At 43.6% G+C, this 18,464-nt stretch overlaps 1 protein-coding gene across 1 annotated transcript in view; it reads left to right on the top strand.

Annotated features, from left to right (window-relative positions):
* Nucleotides 1-2,935: 2,935 nt before the first annotated feature.
* Nucleotides 2,936-18,464, top strand: part of si:dkey-18p12.4 (SPRY_PRY_C-I_1 domain-containing protein) — a 40,808-nt gene continuing 25,279 nt past the window's right edge. The window contains exons 1-5 of the mRNA XM_021612841.2: nucleotides 2,936-3,235; nucleotides 3,722-3,840; nucleotides 4,532-4,582; nucleotides 4,715-4,804; nucleotides 4,893-5,018. Coding sequence (XP_021468516.2) covers nucleotides 3,217-3,235; nucleotides 3,722-3,840; nucleotides 4,532-4,582; nucleotides 4,715-4,804; nucleotides 4,893-5,018 — 405 coding nt within the window. The 5' untranslated portion in view covers nucleotides 2,936-3,216. The remainder of the gene's footprint in view (nucleotides 3,236-3,721; nucleotides 3,841-4,531; nucleotides 4,583-4,714; nucleotides 4,805-4,892; nucleotides 5,019-18,464) is intronic.

Raw genomic sequence — 18,464 nt, 5'->3', positions numbered from 1 at the left:
CATGAGACATTTGCTGTCAGAATGCTCAGTGCAGTGGAGCCCATATTATGCCATTCTGCCACCCACATCCTTGTTCTGAACAATGAACATATCTTTATCTTTCACTTCATCAGCAGGAGGAAACACCTGGAATAGTAATCATCATGGAACCTAAAATAACATTCAATGATAGACACAGTATGTGTTGAATTACTAAAGTAACAGGAAGTTGAAAAAATTCACAATTTCATCATTTGACACCTAGTGAAATGCAGAAGTAACAGGAATTTAAAAAATGTTAAAGTTCAAGAACGATGTAGGTAATTGCCGATGGCCCCTTTAACATATTGGGATATTTGAAATTTGTCTGTTTTACCACATTAAAACTTGGAGATGGAACTCTGTGTTGTGTATTGTTTTGGTATAACTGTCATCATCATTGCTTAAATGGCAAATCTGAGAAAGTACAGACGCGCAACAGTAAAAAATCCCATATTCTGAGAATATGGCAACCATGTTCTGGGTATGTTTCTATCAGAAGCAACACTACCATCTGGGCCATTTTTTGGCAATAAATGAGGAACGTTCCAGATAGAAATGCAATGACTAGAACTGATGTGATTCCTTATCAGAGACACATTTGCTCTACATGGTCTATGTGGTGTGGATTTCAAAAAGTAGATAGAGTTCTCTTTGAGATGCTCAGCTATCTAGAATTCTACCGATTCCCACCTTTCAATGAGAAACACATTTTAATTAGATCATATACTGTACCTGTATTGTAACTGGTGCCAAATAATTACATTAACATATATTGAAAAGAATGTGAAAGTAGGGTGAGTCTTCTAGCAGGTCTCGAACCCAGACCACCAGAGCCAATGATGATGATGGCATCCAGGTGGATTTGTGGATTTGCCTCTATCGGGGAGCCCCTTTCGGAGACGGTTTACCACGTTTCTTCGATATGCTCCAGCCGCGCCCCGTCCGTGCGAGACCCAGCCGACACGTCAGATCCAGTGGCCCTACATTGGTGTTCCAGTGCGGGGAGTGACACACCCAGGCAACGATGCATGTGGTGATGGTCAGCCCACTACGCACCGGCACCAGAGACACGTGTATTTCTCAAACCCTGTCTTTAATAAGTTGATGCCGTTCCTACTAAACCCTCCAGCTAGACAAGAGACCTCTCGAGCGGCGCCTCAGCACCAGTGGCTTCGGCCATGGGAAGTTCAGGGCCTCCCGCTGGGCGCACGGTGGATTCCTCCCCTGACGGGATAGAACCGGTCCCTGGCCGTTCTTCATTGCACTATGTTTTTCGGGCACCTGGTATTATTTTTGGGTAACCAGGCCCATATTTTAGAAATGCTATTTTATCTATATGGGTGGATCCAGGCCTCCAGGCCAGCTGTGGGAGCACCCCACTACGGGCCCAAGTCAATGGGGTCCGCCCCTTGTCATTTTAGGAGGATCTTCAAAAATCATCAAAAATCAATGTCAATGTCCAAACTTCTCAGAAATCACACTATGTTCAACCTTCGCTCCAGAGACTATGTCCAACCGTGCACCTGGTGATTGAACGGGTTACCAGGTTTTGATGGGGAAACGGTTTCAGGGGCCAGCCCTCACCCAGTAGGCCAAAAAAAAGGGGGACAGAGCAGCCAACCTCCACAGAGGCTGACTGCTCTGCCCCCCTTAAGGACAGTGGAACTACGGACCTCACTCCGGGCCTAAGAGTAGAGCTTACTCCCTGGAACTATGGACCACCAGGCGTCTTAGCCTCCGTCCCTGCCCGGGTTACACCCCTCGCTCTGGGCATGACTTCCTGCCGGGGACACCTCCCCCTCCAGAACCTCGCACACCAGGCACACCAGGGCACCCACACTTAAGCATCCTTCCTCGGAGACTAAAGCATATAGCCCCGCTGTTACGAACCGCGTGCACCTGGTCAACCAAAACGGCCTTCGTGCACCTGGTCACCCAAAATGGCCTTCATGCACCTGGTCACCTGAAACAGCCTTTGTGCATCTGGTCACCCAGCTGCTTTCCGCTCAGAGACGAAGTCCACACACTTGGATTACCAGGTGCTGGCGGAACTTTCAACCGGGGTCTCCACCTCCACTAGTCTGCTTGTGTTACACATTATTACTTGCCTGCCAGAGTTGTGATTTGTTGTGATATTCGCCTATTGATTTCTCCCTTCGGGCAGGCAAAATGGGAAAGCTGTTTTTACTTCGTGCTTGTGTTATCTAGTGGAAACCGGGGCAAGCGGCCAATGTAGAAATCGCTGCCATTCCATGGTTGCTAAAATTCTACACTTGTTCGCTCAATTTCCGTTTCTGTGAGAAAACAAGTACCGAATCGTGTAGGGTATCATTTTACAATATAAATCGCTTTTAAATATATTTTCAATAACAAAAAAATGTCGTTTTTACAGCTGTTTGAACTGGTGGACCAACATCCAAATGAAAAAGCTCAAGTGTTAGTCTCCGCCATGTTACTGAAATGGTATGCAGGGTACACAAACTGGTTTTCCCGAAACTATTTTAGCCTCATATTGTTTTTACAACTATCGTGTACTCTTGGTGCGTTCAAAGCAACTTGTAATCATCAGAATCGGCGAGTTAAAATCTGTGTTATTTTTTTGCGTAGAGCTTCCTATTGGTTGATTGTGATACTTTCCAAGTGGGAAACTCAGAGCTCATCTTTCTACAACGAGTTTGTTAGTTGGAAAATTACGAGTGGTCTTCGACGCTGCATTTATTGTGATACTGTTTCCCTTTATGACAATGACTGGGCTGCTCCCCACAGGTCTAAATTATTAATCCTGTCTACTTTCTATCCTTCACTGTGTATGAGTTTATTCTGACCTCTAGATGGCATGATTTCTCATTTTATATTTGGGTTCTCATAGCAACCTAACTTTTTGAGACAAATCCATGTTTTAGTTGTACGATATTGTACTCATTTTTAGGTTGTTTTATACTGTAGTGACAGTAATTGGAATACAACTGCATTACTGTGTTCCATTTCACTTTCTGTTTATTCATTTAAAAAAATAACATTGTTTGAAATGACCCAGGTGGTGCTAGTGGGTGGAGAAGACGACAGAAGACTGTAAACAAACCATAATCAAAACAGGTTCTTAATTCTGTGGATGGCGGTGAACAACAGGACTCCTGAAAATGATTCTGCATTCTATACTCTCACTGGGTTTTAAAGCACTATTATAGTAAAAAGATGGCTTCACAGACAGATTGTAAGTTGACATTTTTTACATTTACATAAACAATAACAGCTGTTATATCCGTTTTCTGAAGTGTTATTATGGTTATTATAGTAGCTGTTTAAGCTATTATTTGACCATGCTGGTCATTTATGAACATTTGAACATCTTGGCCATGTTCTGTTATAATCTCCACCCGGCACAGCCAGAAGAGGACTGGCCACCCCTCATATCCTGGTTCCTCTCTAGGTTTCTTCCTAAGTTCTGGCCTTTCTAGGGAGTTTTTCCTAGCCACCGTGCTTCTACACCTGCATTGCTTGCTGTTTGGGCTTTTAGGATGGGTTTCTGTACAGCATTTTGAGATATCAGCTGATGTAAGAAGGGCTATATAAATACATTTGATTTGATTTAGAAGTAGACCAACAAAGAGGGCAAAGTGCATCTTTTGCATATTGTTATCACAAAACCTTTTTTTTCCCCTACACCTGACTCACAGCTCTTTGTTATTAATTGTTGCAGCGATACTGAGAGTTGGTGGCAGTTGCGGCAGCATTGGAAGAATTTGCAATAAAGAGAACAATCACAGAACCTGTTCTTCACAACCTTTCAACAAACCATTAATGTGCTTACTACACAAGGTAAGATAGTCAAATGTTTAGAGAATATCATTCTTTTGTCGAAATTCCCCTCGAAGTGGGTTGTTACTTATTTTTTTGCTGCCAATGCATGCACTGCGTATCTCAGTGGAACAATGTGCATTCCTTCTCAGCACAGGGTGTAGTGCTGCCGTCAAGATTTGATATGCTTTAGATGCTTAGACAAGTTATCACCCTGTCATTATGTGCTGTGTAGTTTCTGGCAAACAACTCTTACCAGAAACGGGTAAGGAAGTTTCAGTTTTGATCAAACAGACAAATATATGCTCCACCTTTCTTAACACGGTTCACTTAAACCAATGTTTCAGTCATGAATGTCTCATCTGACGAAACAGGAACCCCAACACTGGTTTAAATGAACCTTTAATATATTGAGAAGGAGCTCCACTATGCAAAATATTCTTTTTTTATATTCGTTAGGATCTGGACAGCATTCCACAGTCCAACAATTATTTTCTGAAACAATCTTAAGAAGGTAAACAGGTTATAGGCAAGGCAAGATACAGATGATCAACCGTGACATCTGTTCTCGACAGGAATGTAGTGTGATCAAACCAGTCTTTTCAATGCCAGCAGTCTGTAGAATGAAATGTTCTTTGGAATTCTTTTGGTGAATTTCACTCTCAAACCAGCAACAGTCATTGTAATGTCCATACTGTGTTCTATTCAACAGAGGAAGAAAAGCCTCAAGCATAAAGTACTTAAGTTGTTGGCACAAATGAAGGTAAGGTGAATGAAATACATAGTATGTCCACTGCGTAGACAAAGTAGACATGCCACAGCAGTATCACAATAATGTGGGGTAGACAGCAGCAGAATCCTTTCAGCACTCAATTCATTGTCCCTCTTTCCATAGGGAACGGACAAAGAGAAAGAAGATTTCACCTTTGATGAGTCTAAATGTATCATAAGAGAGCTTGCTGCTGAACTGAGCAAGGTAGTTCAGGTACGTCAGTCTGTATAGAGAAAAGAAGGTATGTGATCATATGTTCTCTTACATGGCCATGAGTCATAATCAGTTGGTCCTGTACCAGTCCTCACAGATCAGCAACACCTCCCTTCTGACCAGAGTGAATGAGGATGGATCTTGTCAAGAGGAGCGTCAAGACTTTATACTGCAGTGGGCTGAGGAGCTGAAACACTCATCACAGACACAACAGGTAAATAACACATGCACCATGGGACAGTTACCACAGACTCATATTAAGCTTAGTCCTAGACTACAAATAATGTGGGATGCTGATCCAGGACTAAGCTTATTCTTTGTCCTGGAAACCGCCCCCATATGTTGGAGGTTCACCTGGTGCTGGTTCAAACACAACACTACGAGCAGTATAAGTACATGTCATGTGCATACAGTGTTGACAGCCAGTTGCTCTGGATGAAGTAACTTACAGTGTTGACAGCCAGTTGCTCTGGATGAAGTAACATAGTGTTGACTACCAGTTGCTCTGGATGAAGTAACATAGTGTTGACAGCCAGTTGCTCTGGATAAAGTAACATACAGTGTTGACAGCCAGTTGCTCTGGATGAAGTAACATACAGTGTTGACAGCCAGTTGCTCTGGATGAAGTAACATACAGTGTTGACAGCCAGTTGCTCTGGATGAAGTAACATACAGTGTTGACAGCCAGTTGCTCTGGATAAAGTAACATAGTATTGACTGCCAGTTGCTCTGGTTGAAGTAACATAGTGTTGACTACCAGTTGCTCTGGATGAAGTAACATACAGTGTTGACAGCCAGTGCTCTGGATGAAGTAACATATAGTGTTGACAGCCAGTTGCTCTGGATGAAGTAACATACAGTGTTGACAGCCAGTTGCTCTGGATGAAGTAACATACAGTGTTGACAGCCAGTAGCTCTGGATGAAGTAACGTACAGTGTTGACAGCCAGTTGCTCTGGATGAAGTAACGTACAGTGTTGACAGCCAGTAGCTCTGGATGAAGTAACATAGTGTTGACTGCCAGTTGCTCTGGATGAAGTAACATAGTGTTGAATGCCAGTTGCTCTGAATGAAGTAACATACAGTGTTGACAGCCAGTTGCTCTGGATGAAGTAACATACAGTGTTGACAGCCTGTTGCTCTGGATTAAGTAACATACAGTGTTGACAGCCAGTTGCTCTGGATGCTGTAACATAGTGTTGACAGCCAGTTGCTCTGGATGCTGTAACATACAGTGTTGACAGCCAGTTGCTCTGGATGAAGTAACATACAGTGTTGACAGCCAGTTGCTCTGGATAAAGTAACATAGTATTGACTGCCAGTTGCTCTGGATGAAGTAACATACAGTGTTGACAGCCAGTTGCTCTGGATAAAGTAACATACAGTGTTGACAGCCAGTTGCTCTGGATGAAGTAACATAGTGTTGACAGCCAGTTGCTCTGGATAAAGTAACATACAGTGTTGACAGCCAGTTGCTCTGGATGAAGTAACATACAGTGTTGACAGCCAGTAGCTCTGGATGAAGTAACGTACAGTGTTGACAGCCAGTTGCTCTGGATGAAGTAACGTACAGTGTTGACAGCCAGTAGCTCTGGATGAAGTAACATAGTGTTGACTGCCAGTTGCTCTGGATGAAGTAACATAGTGTTGAATGCCAGTTGCTCTGAATGAAGTAACATACAGTGTTGACAGCCAGTTGCTCTGGATGAAGTAACATACAGTGTTGACAGCCTGTTGCTCTGGATTAAGTAACATACAGTGTTGACAGCCAGTTGCTCTGGATGCTGTAACATAGTGTTGACAGCCAGTTGCTCTGGATGCTGTAACATACAGTGTTGACAGCCAGTTGCTCTGGATGAAGTAACATACAGTGTTGACAGCCAGTTGCTCTGGATAAAGTAACATAGTATTGACTGCCAGTTGCTCTGGATGAAGTAACATACAGTGTTGACAGCCAGTTGCTCTGGATAAAGTAACATACAGTGTTGACAGCCAGTTGCTCTGGATGAAGTAACATAGTGTTGACAGCCAGTTGCTCTGGATAAAGTAACATACAGTGTTGACAGCCAGTTGCTCTGGATGAAGTAACATACAGTGTTGACAGCCAGTTGCTCTGGATGAAGTAACATACAGTGTTGACAGCCAGTTGCTCTGGATGAAGTAACATACAGTGTTGACAGCCAGTTGCTCTGGATGAAGTAACATACAGTGTTGACAGCCAGTTGCTCTGGATAAAGTAACATAGTATTGACTGCCAGTTGCTCTGGTTGAAGTAACATAGTGTTGACTACCAGTTGCTCTGGATGAAGTAACATACAGTGTTGACAGCCAGTGCTCTGGATAAAGTAACATACAGTGTTGACAGCCAGTTGCTCTGGATGAAGTAACATACAGTGTTGACAGCCAGTTGCTCTGGATGAAGTAACATACAGTGTTGACAGCCAGTTGCTCTGGATGAAGTAACATACAGTGTTGACAGCCAGTTGCTCTGGATGAAGTAACATACAGTGTTGACAGCCAGTTGCTCTGGATAAAGTAACATAGTATTGACTGCCAGTTGCTCTGGTTGAAGTAACATAGTGTTGACTACCAGTTGCTCTGGATGAAGTAACATACAGTGTTGACAGCCAGTGCTCTGGATAAAGTAACATACAGTGTTGACAGCCAGTGCTCTGGATGAAGTAACATACAGTGTTGACAGCCAGTAGCTCTGGATGAAGTAATGTACAGTGTTGACAGCCAGTTGCTCTGGATGAAGTAACGTACAGTGTTGACTGCCAGTTGCTCTGGATGAAGTAACATAGTGTTGACAGCCAGTTGCTCTGAATGAAGTAACATACAGTGTTGACAGCCAGTTGCTCTGGATGAAGTAACATACAGTGTTGACAGCCTGTTGCTCTGGATTAAGTAACATACAGTGTTGACAGCCAGTTGCTCTGGATGCTGTAACATAGTGTTGACAGCCAGTTGCTCTGGATGCTGTAACATACAGTGTTGACAGCCAGTTACTCTGGATGAAGTAACATAGTGTTGACTGCCAGTTGCTCTGGATGAAGAAACATATTGTTGACAGCCAGTTGCTCTGAATGAAGTAACATACAGTGTTGACAGCCAGTTAATCTGGATGAAGTAACATACAGTGTTGACAGCATGTTGCTCTGGATGAAGTAACATACAGTGTTGACAGCCAGTTGCTCTGGATGAAGTAACATACAGTGTTGACAGCCTGTTGCTCTGGATTAAGTAACATACAGTGTTGACAGCCAGTTGCTCTGGATGCTGTAACATAGTGTTGACAGCCAGTTGCTCTGGATGCTGTAACATACAGTGTTGACAGCCAGTTACTCTGGATGAAGTAACATAGTGTTGACTGCCAGTTGCTCTGGATGAAGAAACATATTGTTGACAGCCAGTTGCTCTGAATGAAGTAACATACAGTGTTGACAGCCAGTTAATCTGGATGAAGTAACATACAGTGTTGACAGCATGTTGCTCTGGATGAAGTAACATACAGTGTTGACAGCCAGTAGCTCTGGATGAAGTAACGTATAGTGTTGACAGCCAGTTGCTCTGGATGAAGTAACTTACAGTGTTGACAGCCAGTAGCTCTGGATGAAGTAACATAGTGTTGAATGCCAGTTGCTCTGGATGAAGTAACATACAGTATTGACAGCCAGTTGCTCTGGATGAAGTAACATACAGTGTTGACAGCATGTTGCTCTGGATGAAGTAACATACAGTGTTGACAGCCAGTTACTCTGGATGAAGTAACATAGTGTTGACTGCCAGTTGCTCTGGATGAAGTAACATATTGTTGACAGCCAGTTGCTCTGGATAAAGTAACATACAGTGTTGACAGCCAGTTGCTCTGGATGAAGTAACATACAGTGTTGACAGCCAGTTGCTCTGGATGAAGTAACATAAAGTGTTGACAAACAGTTGAGCTGCATGAAGTAACGTACAGTGTTGACAGCCAGTTGCTCTGGATGAAGTAACGTACAGTGTTGACAGCCAGTAGCTCTGGATGAAGTAACATAGTGTTGCCTGCCAGTTGCTCTGGATGAAGTAACATAGTGTTCACAGCCAGTTGCTCTGAATGAAGTAACATACAGTGTTGACAGCCAGTTGCTCTGGATGAAGTAACATACAGTGTTGACAGCATGTTGCTCTGGATGAAGTAACATACAGTGTTGACAGCCTGTGCTCTGGATTAAGTAACATACAGTGTTGACAGCCAGTTGCTCTGGATGCTGTAACATAGTGTTGACTGCCAGTTGCTCTGGATGCTGTAACATACAGTGTTGACAGCCAGTTACTCTGGATGAAGTAACATAGTGTTGACTGCCAGTTGCTCTGGATGAAGTAACATACAGTGTTGACAGCCAGTTGCTCTGGATATTGTAACATAGTGTTGACTGCCAGTTGCTCTGGATGCTGTAACATACAGTGTTGACAGCCAGTTACTCTGGATGAAGTAACATAGTGTTGACTGCCAGTTGCTCTGGATGAAGTAACATACAGTGTTGACAGCCTGTGCTCTGGATTAAGTAACATACAGTGTTGACAGCCAGTTGCTCTGGATGCTGTAACATAGTGTTGACTGCCAGTTGCTCTGGATGCTGTAACATACAGTGTTGACAGCCAGTTACTCTGGATGAAGTAACATAGTGTTGACTGCCAGTTGCTCTGGATGAAGTAACATACAGTGTTGACAGCCAGTTGCTCTGGATAAAGTAACATATAGTGTTGACAGCCAGTTGCTCTGGATGAAGTAACATACAGTGTTGACAGCCAGTTGCTCTGGATGAAGTAACATACAGTGTTGACAGCCAGTAGCTCTGAATGAAGTAACGTACAGTGTTGACAGCCAGTTGCTCTGGATGAAGTAACGTACAGTGTTGACAGCCAGTAACTCTGGATGAAGTAACATAGTGTTGACTGCCAGTTGCTCTGGATGAAGTAACATAGTGTTGACAGCCAGTTGCTCTGAATGAAGTAACATACAGTGTTGACAGCCAGTAGCTCTGGATGAAGTAACGTACAGTGTTGACAGCCAGTTGCTCTGGATGAAGTAACGTACAGTGTTGACAGCCAGGAGCTCTGGATGAAGTTACATACAGTGTTGACAGCCTGTTGCTCTGGATGAAGTAACATACGGTGTTGACAGCCTGTTGCTCTGGATGCTGTAACATAGTGTTGACAGCCAGTTGCTGTGGATGCTGTAACATACAGTGTTGACAGCCAGTTACTCTGGATGAAGTAACATAGTGTTGACTGCCAGTTGCTCTGGATGAAGAAACATAGTGTTGACTGCCAGTTGCTACGGATTAAGTAATATAGTGTTGACAGCCAGTTGCTCTGGATAAAGTAACATACAGTGTTGACAGCCAGTTGCTCTGGATGAAGTAACATACGGTGTTGACAGCCAGTTGCTCTGGATGAAGTAACATACAGTGTTGACAGCCATTTGCTCTGGATGAAGTAACGTACAGTGTTGACAGCCAGTTGCTCTGGATGAAGTAACATAGTGTTGACTGCCAGTTGCTCTGGATGAAGTAACATAGTGTTGACAGCCAGTTGCTCTGAATGAAGTAACATACAGTGTTGACAGCCAGTTAATCTGGATGAAGCAACATACAGTGTTGACAGCATGTTGCTCTGGATGAAGTAACATACAGTGTTGACAGCCAGTAGCTCTGGATGAAGTAACGTACAGTGTTGACAGCCAGTTGCTCTGGATGAAGTAACATAGTGGTGACAGCCAGTTGCTCTGCATGCTGTAACATACAGTGTTGACAGCCAGTTACTCTGGATGTAACATACAGTGTTGACAGCCTGTGCTCTGGATTAAGTAACATACAGTGTTGACAGCCAGTTGCTCTGGATGCTGTAACATAGTGTTGACTGCCAGTTGCTCTGGATGCTGTAACATACAGTGTTGACAGCCAGTTACTCTGGATGAAGTAACATAGTGTTGACTGCCAGTTGCTCTGGATAAAGTAACATACAGTGTTGACAGCCAGTTGCTCTGGATGAAGTAACATACAGTGTTGACAGCCAGTTGCTCTGGATGAAGTAACATACAGTGTTGACAGCCAGTTGCTCTGGATGAAGTAACATACAGTGTTGACAGCCAGTTGCTCTGGATGAAGTAACATACAGTGTTGACAGCCAGTTGCTCTGGATAAAGTAACATAGTATTGACTACCAGTTGCTCTGGATGAAGTAACATACAGTGTTGACAGCCAGTGCTCTGGATGAAGTAACATATAGTGTTGACAGCCAGTTGCTCTGGATGAAGTAACATACAGTGTTGACAGCCAGTTGCTCTGGATGAAGTAACATACAGTGTTGACAGCCAGTAGCTCTGGATGAAGTAACGTACAGTGTTGACAGCCAGTTGCTCTGGATGAAGTAACGTACAGTGTTGACAGCCAGTAGCTCTGGATGAAGTAACATAGTGTTGACTGCCAGTTGCTCTGGATGAAGTAACATAGTGTTGAATGCCAGTTGCTCTGAATGAAGTAACATACAGTGTTGACAGCCAGTTGCTCTGGATGAAGTAACATACAGTGTTGACAGCCTGTTGCTCTGGATTAAGTAACATACAGTGTTGACAGCCAGTTGCTCTGGATGCTGTAACATAGTGTTGACAGCCAGTTGCTCTGGATGCTGTAACATACAGTGTTGACAGCCAGTTGCTCTGGATGAAGTAACATACAGTGTTGACAGCCAGTTGCTCTGGATAAAGTAACATAGTATTGACTGCCAGTTGCTCTGGATGAAGTAACATACAGTGTTGACAGCCAGTTGCTCTGGATAAAGTAACATACAGTGTTGACAGCCAGTTGCTCTGGATGAAGTAACATAGTGTTGACAGCCAGTTGCTCTGGATAAAGTAACATACAGTGTTGACAGCCAGTTGCTCTGGATGAAGTAACATACAGTGTTGACAGCCAGTTGCTCTGGATGAAGTAACATACAGTGTTGACAGCCAGTTGCTCTGGATGAAGTAACATACAGTGTTGACAGCCAGTTGCTCTGGATGAAGTAACATACAGTGTTGACAGCCAGTTGCTCTGGATAAAGTAACATAGTATTGACTGCCAGTTGCTCTGGTTGAAGTAACATAGTGTTGACTACCAGTTGCTCTGGATGAAGTAACATACAGTGTTGACAGCCAGTGCTCTGGATAAAGTAACATACAGTGTTGACAGCCAGTTGCTCTGGATGAAGTAACATACAGTGTTGACAGCCAGTTGCTCTGGATGAAGTAACATACAATGTTGACAGCCAGTTGCTCTGGATGAAGTAACATACAGTGTTGACAGCCAGTTGCTCTGGATGAAGTAACATACAGTGTTGACAGCCAGTTGCTCTGGATAAAGTAACATAGTATTGACTGCCAGTTGCTCTGGTTGAAGTAACATAGTGTTGACTACCAGTTGCTCTGGATGAAGTAACATACAGTGTTGACAGCCAGTGCTCTGGATAAAGTAACATACAGTGTTGACAGCCAGTGCTCTGGATGAAGTAACATACAGTGTTGACAGCCAGTAGCTCTGGATGAAGTAATGTACAGTGTTGACAGCCAGTTGCTCTGGATGAAGTAACGTACAGTGTTGACTGCCAGTTGCTCTGGATGAAGTAACATAGTGTTGACAGCCAGTTGCTCTGAATGAAGTAACATACAGTGTTGACAGCCAGTTGCTCTGGATGAAGTAACATACAGTGTTGACAGCCTGTTGCTCTGGATTAAGTAACATACAGTGTTGACAGCCAGTTGCTCTGGATGCTGTAACATAGTGTTGACAGCCAGTTGCTCTGGATGCTGTAACATACAGTGTTGACAGCCAGTTACTCTGGATGAAGTAACATAGTGTTGACTGCCAGTTGCTCTGGATGAAGAAACATATTGTTGACAGCCAGTTGCTCTGAATGAAGTAACATACAGTGTTGACAGCCAGTTAATCTGGATGAAGTAACATACAGTGTTGACAGCATGTTGCTCTGGATGAAGTAACATACAGTGTTGACAGCCAGTTGCTCTGGATGAAGTAACATACAGTGTTGACAGCCTGTTGCTCTGGATTAAGTAACATACAGTGTTGACAGCCAGTTGCTCTGGATGCTGTAACATAGTGTTGACAGCCAGTTGCTCTGGATGCTGTAACATACAGTGTTGACAGCCAGTTACTCTGGATGAAGTAACATAGTGTTGACTGCCAGTTGCTCTGGATGAAGAAACATATTGTTGACAGCCAGTTGCTCTGAATGAAGTAACATACAGTGTTGACAGCCAGTTAATCTGGATGAAGTAACATACAGTGTTGACAGCATGTTGCTCTGGATGAAGTAACATACAGTGTTGACAGCCAGTAGCTCTGGATGAAGTAACGTATAGTGTTGACAGCCAGTTGCTCTGGATGAAGTAACTTACAGTGTTGACAGCCAGTAGCTCTGGATGAAGTAACATAGTGTTGAATGCCAGTTGCTCTGGATGAAGTAACATACAGTATTGACAGCCAGTTGCTCTGGATGAAGTAACATACAGTGTTGACAGCATGTTGCTCTGGATGAAGTAACATACAGTGTTGACAGCCAGTTACTCTGGATGAAGTAACATAGTGTTGACTGCCAGTTGCTCTGGATGAAGTAACATATTGTTGACAGCCAGTTGCTCTGGATAAAGTAACATACAGTGTTGACAGCCAGTTGCTCTGGATGAAGTAACATACAGTGTTGACAGCCAGTTGCTCTGGATGAAGTAACATAAAGTGTTGACAAACAGTTGAGCTGCATGAAGTAACGTACAGTGTTGACAGCCAGTTGCTCTGGATGAAGTAACGTACAGTGTTGACAGCATGTTGCTCTGGATGAAGTAACATACAGTGTTGACAGCCAGTTACTCTGGATGAAGTAACATAGTGTTGACTGCCAGTTGCTCTGGATGAAGTAACATATTGTTGACAGCCAGTTGCTCTGGATAAAGTAACATACAGTGTTGACAGCCAGTTGCTCTGGATGAAGTAACATACAGTGTTGACAGCCAGTTGCTCTGGATGAAGTAACATAAAGTGTTGACAAACAGTTGAGCTGCATGAAGTAACGTACAGTGTTGACAGCCAGTTGCTCTGGATGAAGTAACGTACAGTGTTGACAGCCAGTAGCTCTGGATGAAGTAACATAGTGTTGCCTGCCAGTTGCTCTGGATGAAGTAACATAGTGTTCACAGCCAGTTGCTCTGAATGAAGTAACATACAGTGTTGACAGCCAGTTGCTCTGGATGAAGTAACATACAGTGTTGACAGCATGTTGCTCTGGATGAAGTAACATACAGTGTTGACAGCCTGTGCTCTGGATTAAGTAACATACAGTGTTGACAGCCAGTTGCTCTGGATGCTGTAACATAGTGTTGACTGCCAGTTGCTCTGGATGCTGTAACATACAGTGTTGACAGCCAGTTACTCTGGATGAAGTAACATAGTGTTGACTGCCAGTTGCTCTGGATGAAGTAACATACAGTGTTGACAGCCAGTTGCTCTGGATATTGTAACATAGTGTTGACTGCCAGTTGCTCTGGATGCTGTAACATACAGTGTTGACAGCCAGTTACTCTGGATGAAGTAACATAGTGTTGACTGCCAGTTGCTCTGGATGAAGTAACATACAGTGTTGACAGCCTGTGCTCTGGATTAAGTAACATACAGTGTTGACAGCCAGTTGCTCTGGATGCTGTAACATAGTGTTGACTGCCAGTTGCTCTGGATGCTGTAACATACAGTGTTGACAGCCAGTTACTCTGGATGAAGTAACATAGTGTTGACTGCCAGTTGCTCTGGATGAAGTAACATACAGTGTTGACAGCCAGTTGCTCTGGATAAAGTAACATATAGTGTTGACAGCCAGTTGCTCTGGATGAAGTAACATACAGTGTTGACAGCCAGTTGCTCTGGATGAAGTAACATACAGTGTTGACAGCCAGTAGCTCTGAATGAAGTAACGTACAGTGTTGACAGCCAGTTGCTCTGGATGAAGTAACGTACAGTGTTGACAGCCAGTAACTCTGGATGAAGTAACATAGTGTTGACTGCCAGTTGCTCTGGATGAAGTAACATAGTGTTGACAGCCAGTTGCTCTGAATGAAGTAACATACAGTGTTGACAGCCAGTAGCTCTGGATGAAGTAACGTACAGTGTTGACAGCCAGTTGCTCTGGATGAAGTAACGTACAGTGTTGACAGCCAGGAGCTCTGGATGAAGTTACATACAGTGTTGACAGCCTGTTGCTCTGGATGAAGTAACATACGGTGTTGACAGCCTGTTGCTCTGGATGCTGTAACATAGTGTTGACAGCCAGTTGCTGTGGATGCTGTAACATACAGTGTTGACAGCCAGTTACTCTGGATGAAGTAACATAGTGTTGACTGCCAGTTGCTCTGGATGAAGAAACATAGTGTTGACTGCCAGTTTCTACGGATTAAGTAATATAGTGTTGACAGCCAGTTGCTCTGGATAAAGTAACATACAGTGTTGACAGCCAGTTGCTCTGGATGAAGTAACATACGGTGTTGACAGCCAGTTGCTCTGGATGAAGTAACATACAGTGTTGACAGCCATTTGCTCTGGATGAAGTAACGTACAGTGTTGACAGCCAGTTGCTCTGGATGAAGTAACATAGTGTTGACTGCCAGTTGCTCTGGATGAAGTAACATAGTGTTGACAGCCAGTTGCTCTGAATGAAGTAACATACAGTGTTGACAGCCAGTTAATCTGGATGAAGCAACATACAGTGTTGACAGCATGTTGCTCTGGATGAAGTAACATACAGTGTTGACAGCCAGTAGCTCTGGATGAAGTAACGTACAGTGTTGACAGCCAGTTGCTCTGGATGAAGTAACATAGTGGTGACAGCCAGTTGCTCTGCATGCTGTAACATACAGTGTTGACAGCCAGTTACTCTGGATGTAACATACAGTGTTGACAGCCTGTGCTCTGGATTAAGTAACATACAGTGTTGACAGCCAGTTGCTCTGGATGCTGTAACATAGTGTTGACTGCCAGTTGCTCTGGATGCTGTAACATACAGTGTTGACAGCCAGTTACTCTGGATGAAGTAACATAGTGTTGACTGCCAGTTGCTCTGGATAAAGTAACATACAGTGTTGACAGCCAGTTGCTCTGGATGAAGTAACATACAGTGTTGACAGCCAGTTGCTCTGGATGAAGTAACATACAGTGTTGACAGCCAGTTGCTCTGGATGAAGTAACATACAGTGTTGACAGCCAGTTGCTCTGGATGAAGTAACATACAGTGTTGACAGCCAGTTGCTCTGGATAAAGTAACATAGTATTGACTGCCAGTTGCTCTGGTTGAAGTAACATAGTGTTGACTACCAGTTGCTCTGGATGAAGTAACATACAGTGTTGACAGCCAGTGCTCTGGATAAAGTAACATACAGTGTTGACAGCCAGTTGCTCTGGATGAAGTAACATACAGTGTTGACAGCCAGTAGCTCTGGGTGAAGTAACGTACAGTGTTGACAGCCAGTTGCTCTGGATGAAGTAACATACAGTGTTGACTGCCAGTTGCTCTGGATGAAGTAACATAGTGTTGACAGCCAGTTGCTCTGAATGAAGTAACATACAGTGTTGACAGCCAGTTGCTCTGGATGAAGTAACATACAGTGTTGACAGCCTGTTGCTCTGGATTAAGTAACATACAGTGTTGACAGCCAGTTGCTCTGGATGCTGTAACGTACAGTGTTGACAGCCAGTTGCTCTGGATGCTGTAACATACAGTGTTGACAGCCAGTTACTCTGGATGAAGTAACATAGTGTTGACTGCCAGTTGCTCTGGATGAAGAAACATATTGTTGACAGCCAGTTGCTCTGAATGAAGTAACATACAGTGTTGACAGCCAGTTAATCTGGATGAAGTAACATACAGTGTTGACAGCATGTTGCTCTGGATGAAGTAACATACAGTGTTGACAGCCAGTAGCTCTGGATGAAGTAACGTATAGTGTTGACAGCCAGTTGCTCTGGATGAAGTAACTTACAGTGTTGACAGCCAGTAGCTCTGGATGAAGTAACATAGTGTTGAATGCCAGTTGCTCTGGATGAAGTAACATACAGTATTGACAGCCAGTTGCTCTGGATGAAGTAACATACGGTGTTGACAGCATGTTGCTCTGGATGAAGTAACATACAGTGTTGACAGCCAGTTACTCTGGATGAAGTAACATAGTGTTGACTGCCAGTTGCTCTGGATGAAGTAACATATTGTTGACAGCCAGTTGCTCTGGATAAAGTAACATACAGTGTTGACAGCCAGTTGCTCTGGATGAAGTAACATAGTGGTGACAGCCAGTTGCTCTGCATGCTGTAACATACAGTGTTGACAGCCAGTTACTCTGGATTTAACATACAGTGTTGACAGCCTGTGCTCTGGATTAAGTAACATACAGTGTTGACAGCCAGTTGCTCTGGATGCTGTAACATAGTGTTGACTGCCAGTTGCTCTGGATGCTGTAACATACAGTGTTGACAGCCAGTTACTCTGGATGAAGTAACATAGTGTTGACTGCCAGTTGCTCTGGATAAAGTAACATACAGTGTTGACAGCCAGTTGCTCTGGATGAAGTAACATACAGTGTTGACAGCCAGTTGCTCTGGATGAAGTAACATACAGTGTTGACAGCCAGTTGCTGTGGATGAAGTAACATACAGTGTTGACAGCCAGTTGCTCTGGATGAAGTAACATACAGTGTTGACAGCCAGTTGCTCTGGATAAAGTAACATAGTATTGACTGCCAGTTGCTCTGGTTGAAGTAACATAGTGTTGACTACCAGTTGCTCTGGATGAAGTAACATACAGTGTTGACAGCCAGTGCTCTGGATAAAGTAACATACAGTGTTGACAGCCAGTTGCTCTGGATGAAGTAACATACAGTGTTGACAGCCAGTAGCTCTGGATGAAGTAACGTACAGTGTTGACAGCCAGTTGCTCTGGATGAAGTAACGTACAGTGTTGACTGCCAGTTGCTCTGGATGAAGTAACATAGTGTTGACAGCCAGTTGCTCTGAATGAAGTAACATACAGTGTTGACAGCCAGTTGCTCTGGATGAAGTAACGTACAGTGTTGACAGCCAGTAGCTCTGGATTAAGTAACATACAGTGTTGACAGCCAGTTGCTCTGGATGCTGTAACATAGTGTTGACAGCCAGTTGCTCTGGATGCTGTAACATACAGTGTTGACAGCCAGTTACTCTGGATGAAGTAACATAGTGTTGACTGCCAGTTGCTCTGGATGAAGAAACATATTGTTGACAGCCAGTTGCTCTGAATGAAGTAACATACAGTGTTGACAGCCAGTTAATCTGGATGAAGTAACATACAGTGTTGACAGCATGTTGCTCTGGATGAAGTAACATACAGTGTTGACAGCCAGTAGCTCTGGATGAAGCAACGTATAGTGTTGACAGCCAGTTGCTCTGGATGAAGTAACTTACAGTGTTGACAGCCAGTAGCTCTGGATGAAGTAACATAGTGTTGAATGCCAGTTGCTCTGGATGAAGTAACATATAGTATTGACAGCCAGTTGCTCTGGATGAAGTAACATACAGTGTTGACAGCATGTTGCTCTGGATGAAGTAACA

The sequence above is a fragment of the Oncorhynchus mykiss genome, chromosome 8, assembly GCF_013265735.2.
Source record: "Oncorhynchus mykiss isolate Arlee chromosome 8, USDA_OmykA_1.1, whole genome shotgun sequence".
Taxonomy (NCBI): domain Eukaryota; kingdom Metazoa; phylum Chordata; class Actinopteri; order Salmoniformes; family Salmonidae; genus Oncorhynchus; species Oncorhynchus mykiss.
This window is presented reverse-complemented; position numbering and strand designations above follow the sequence as displayed.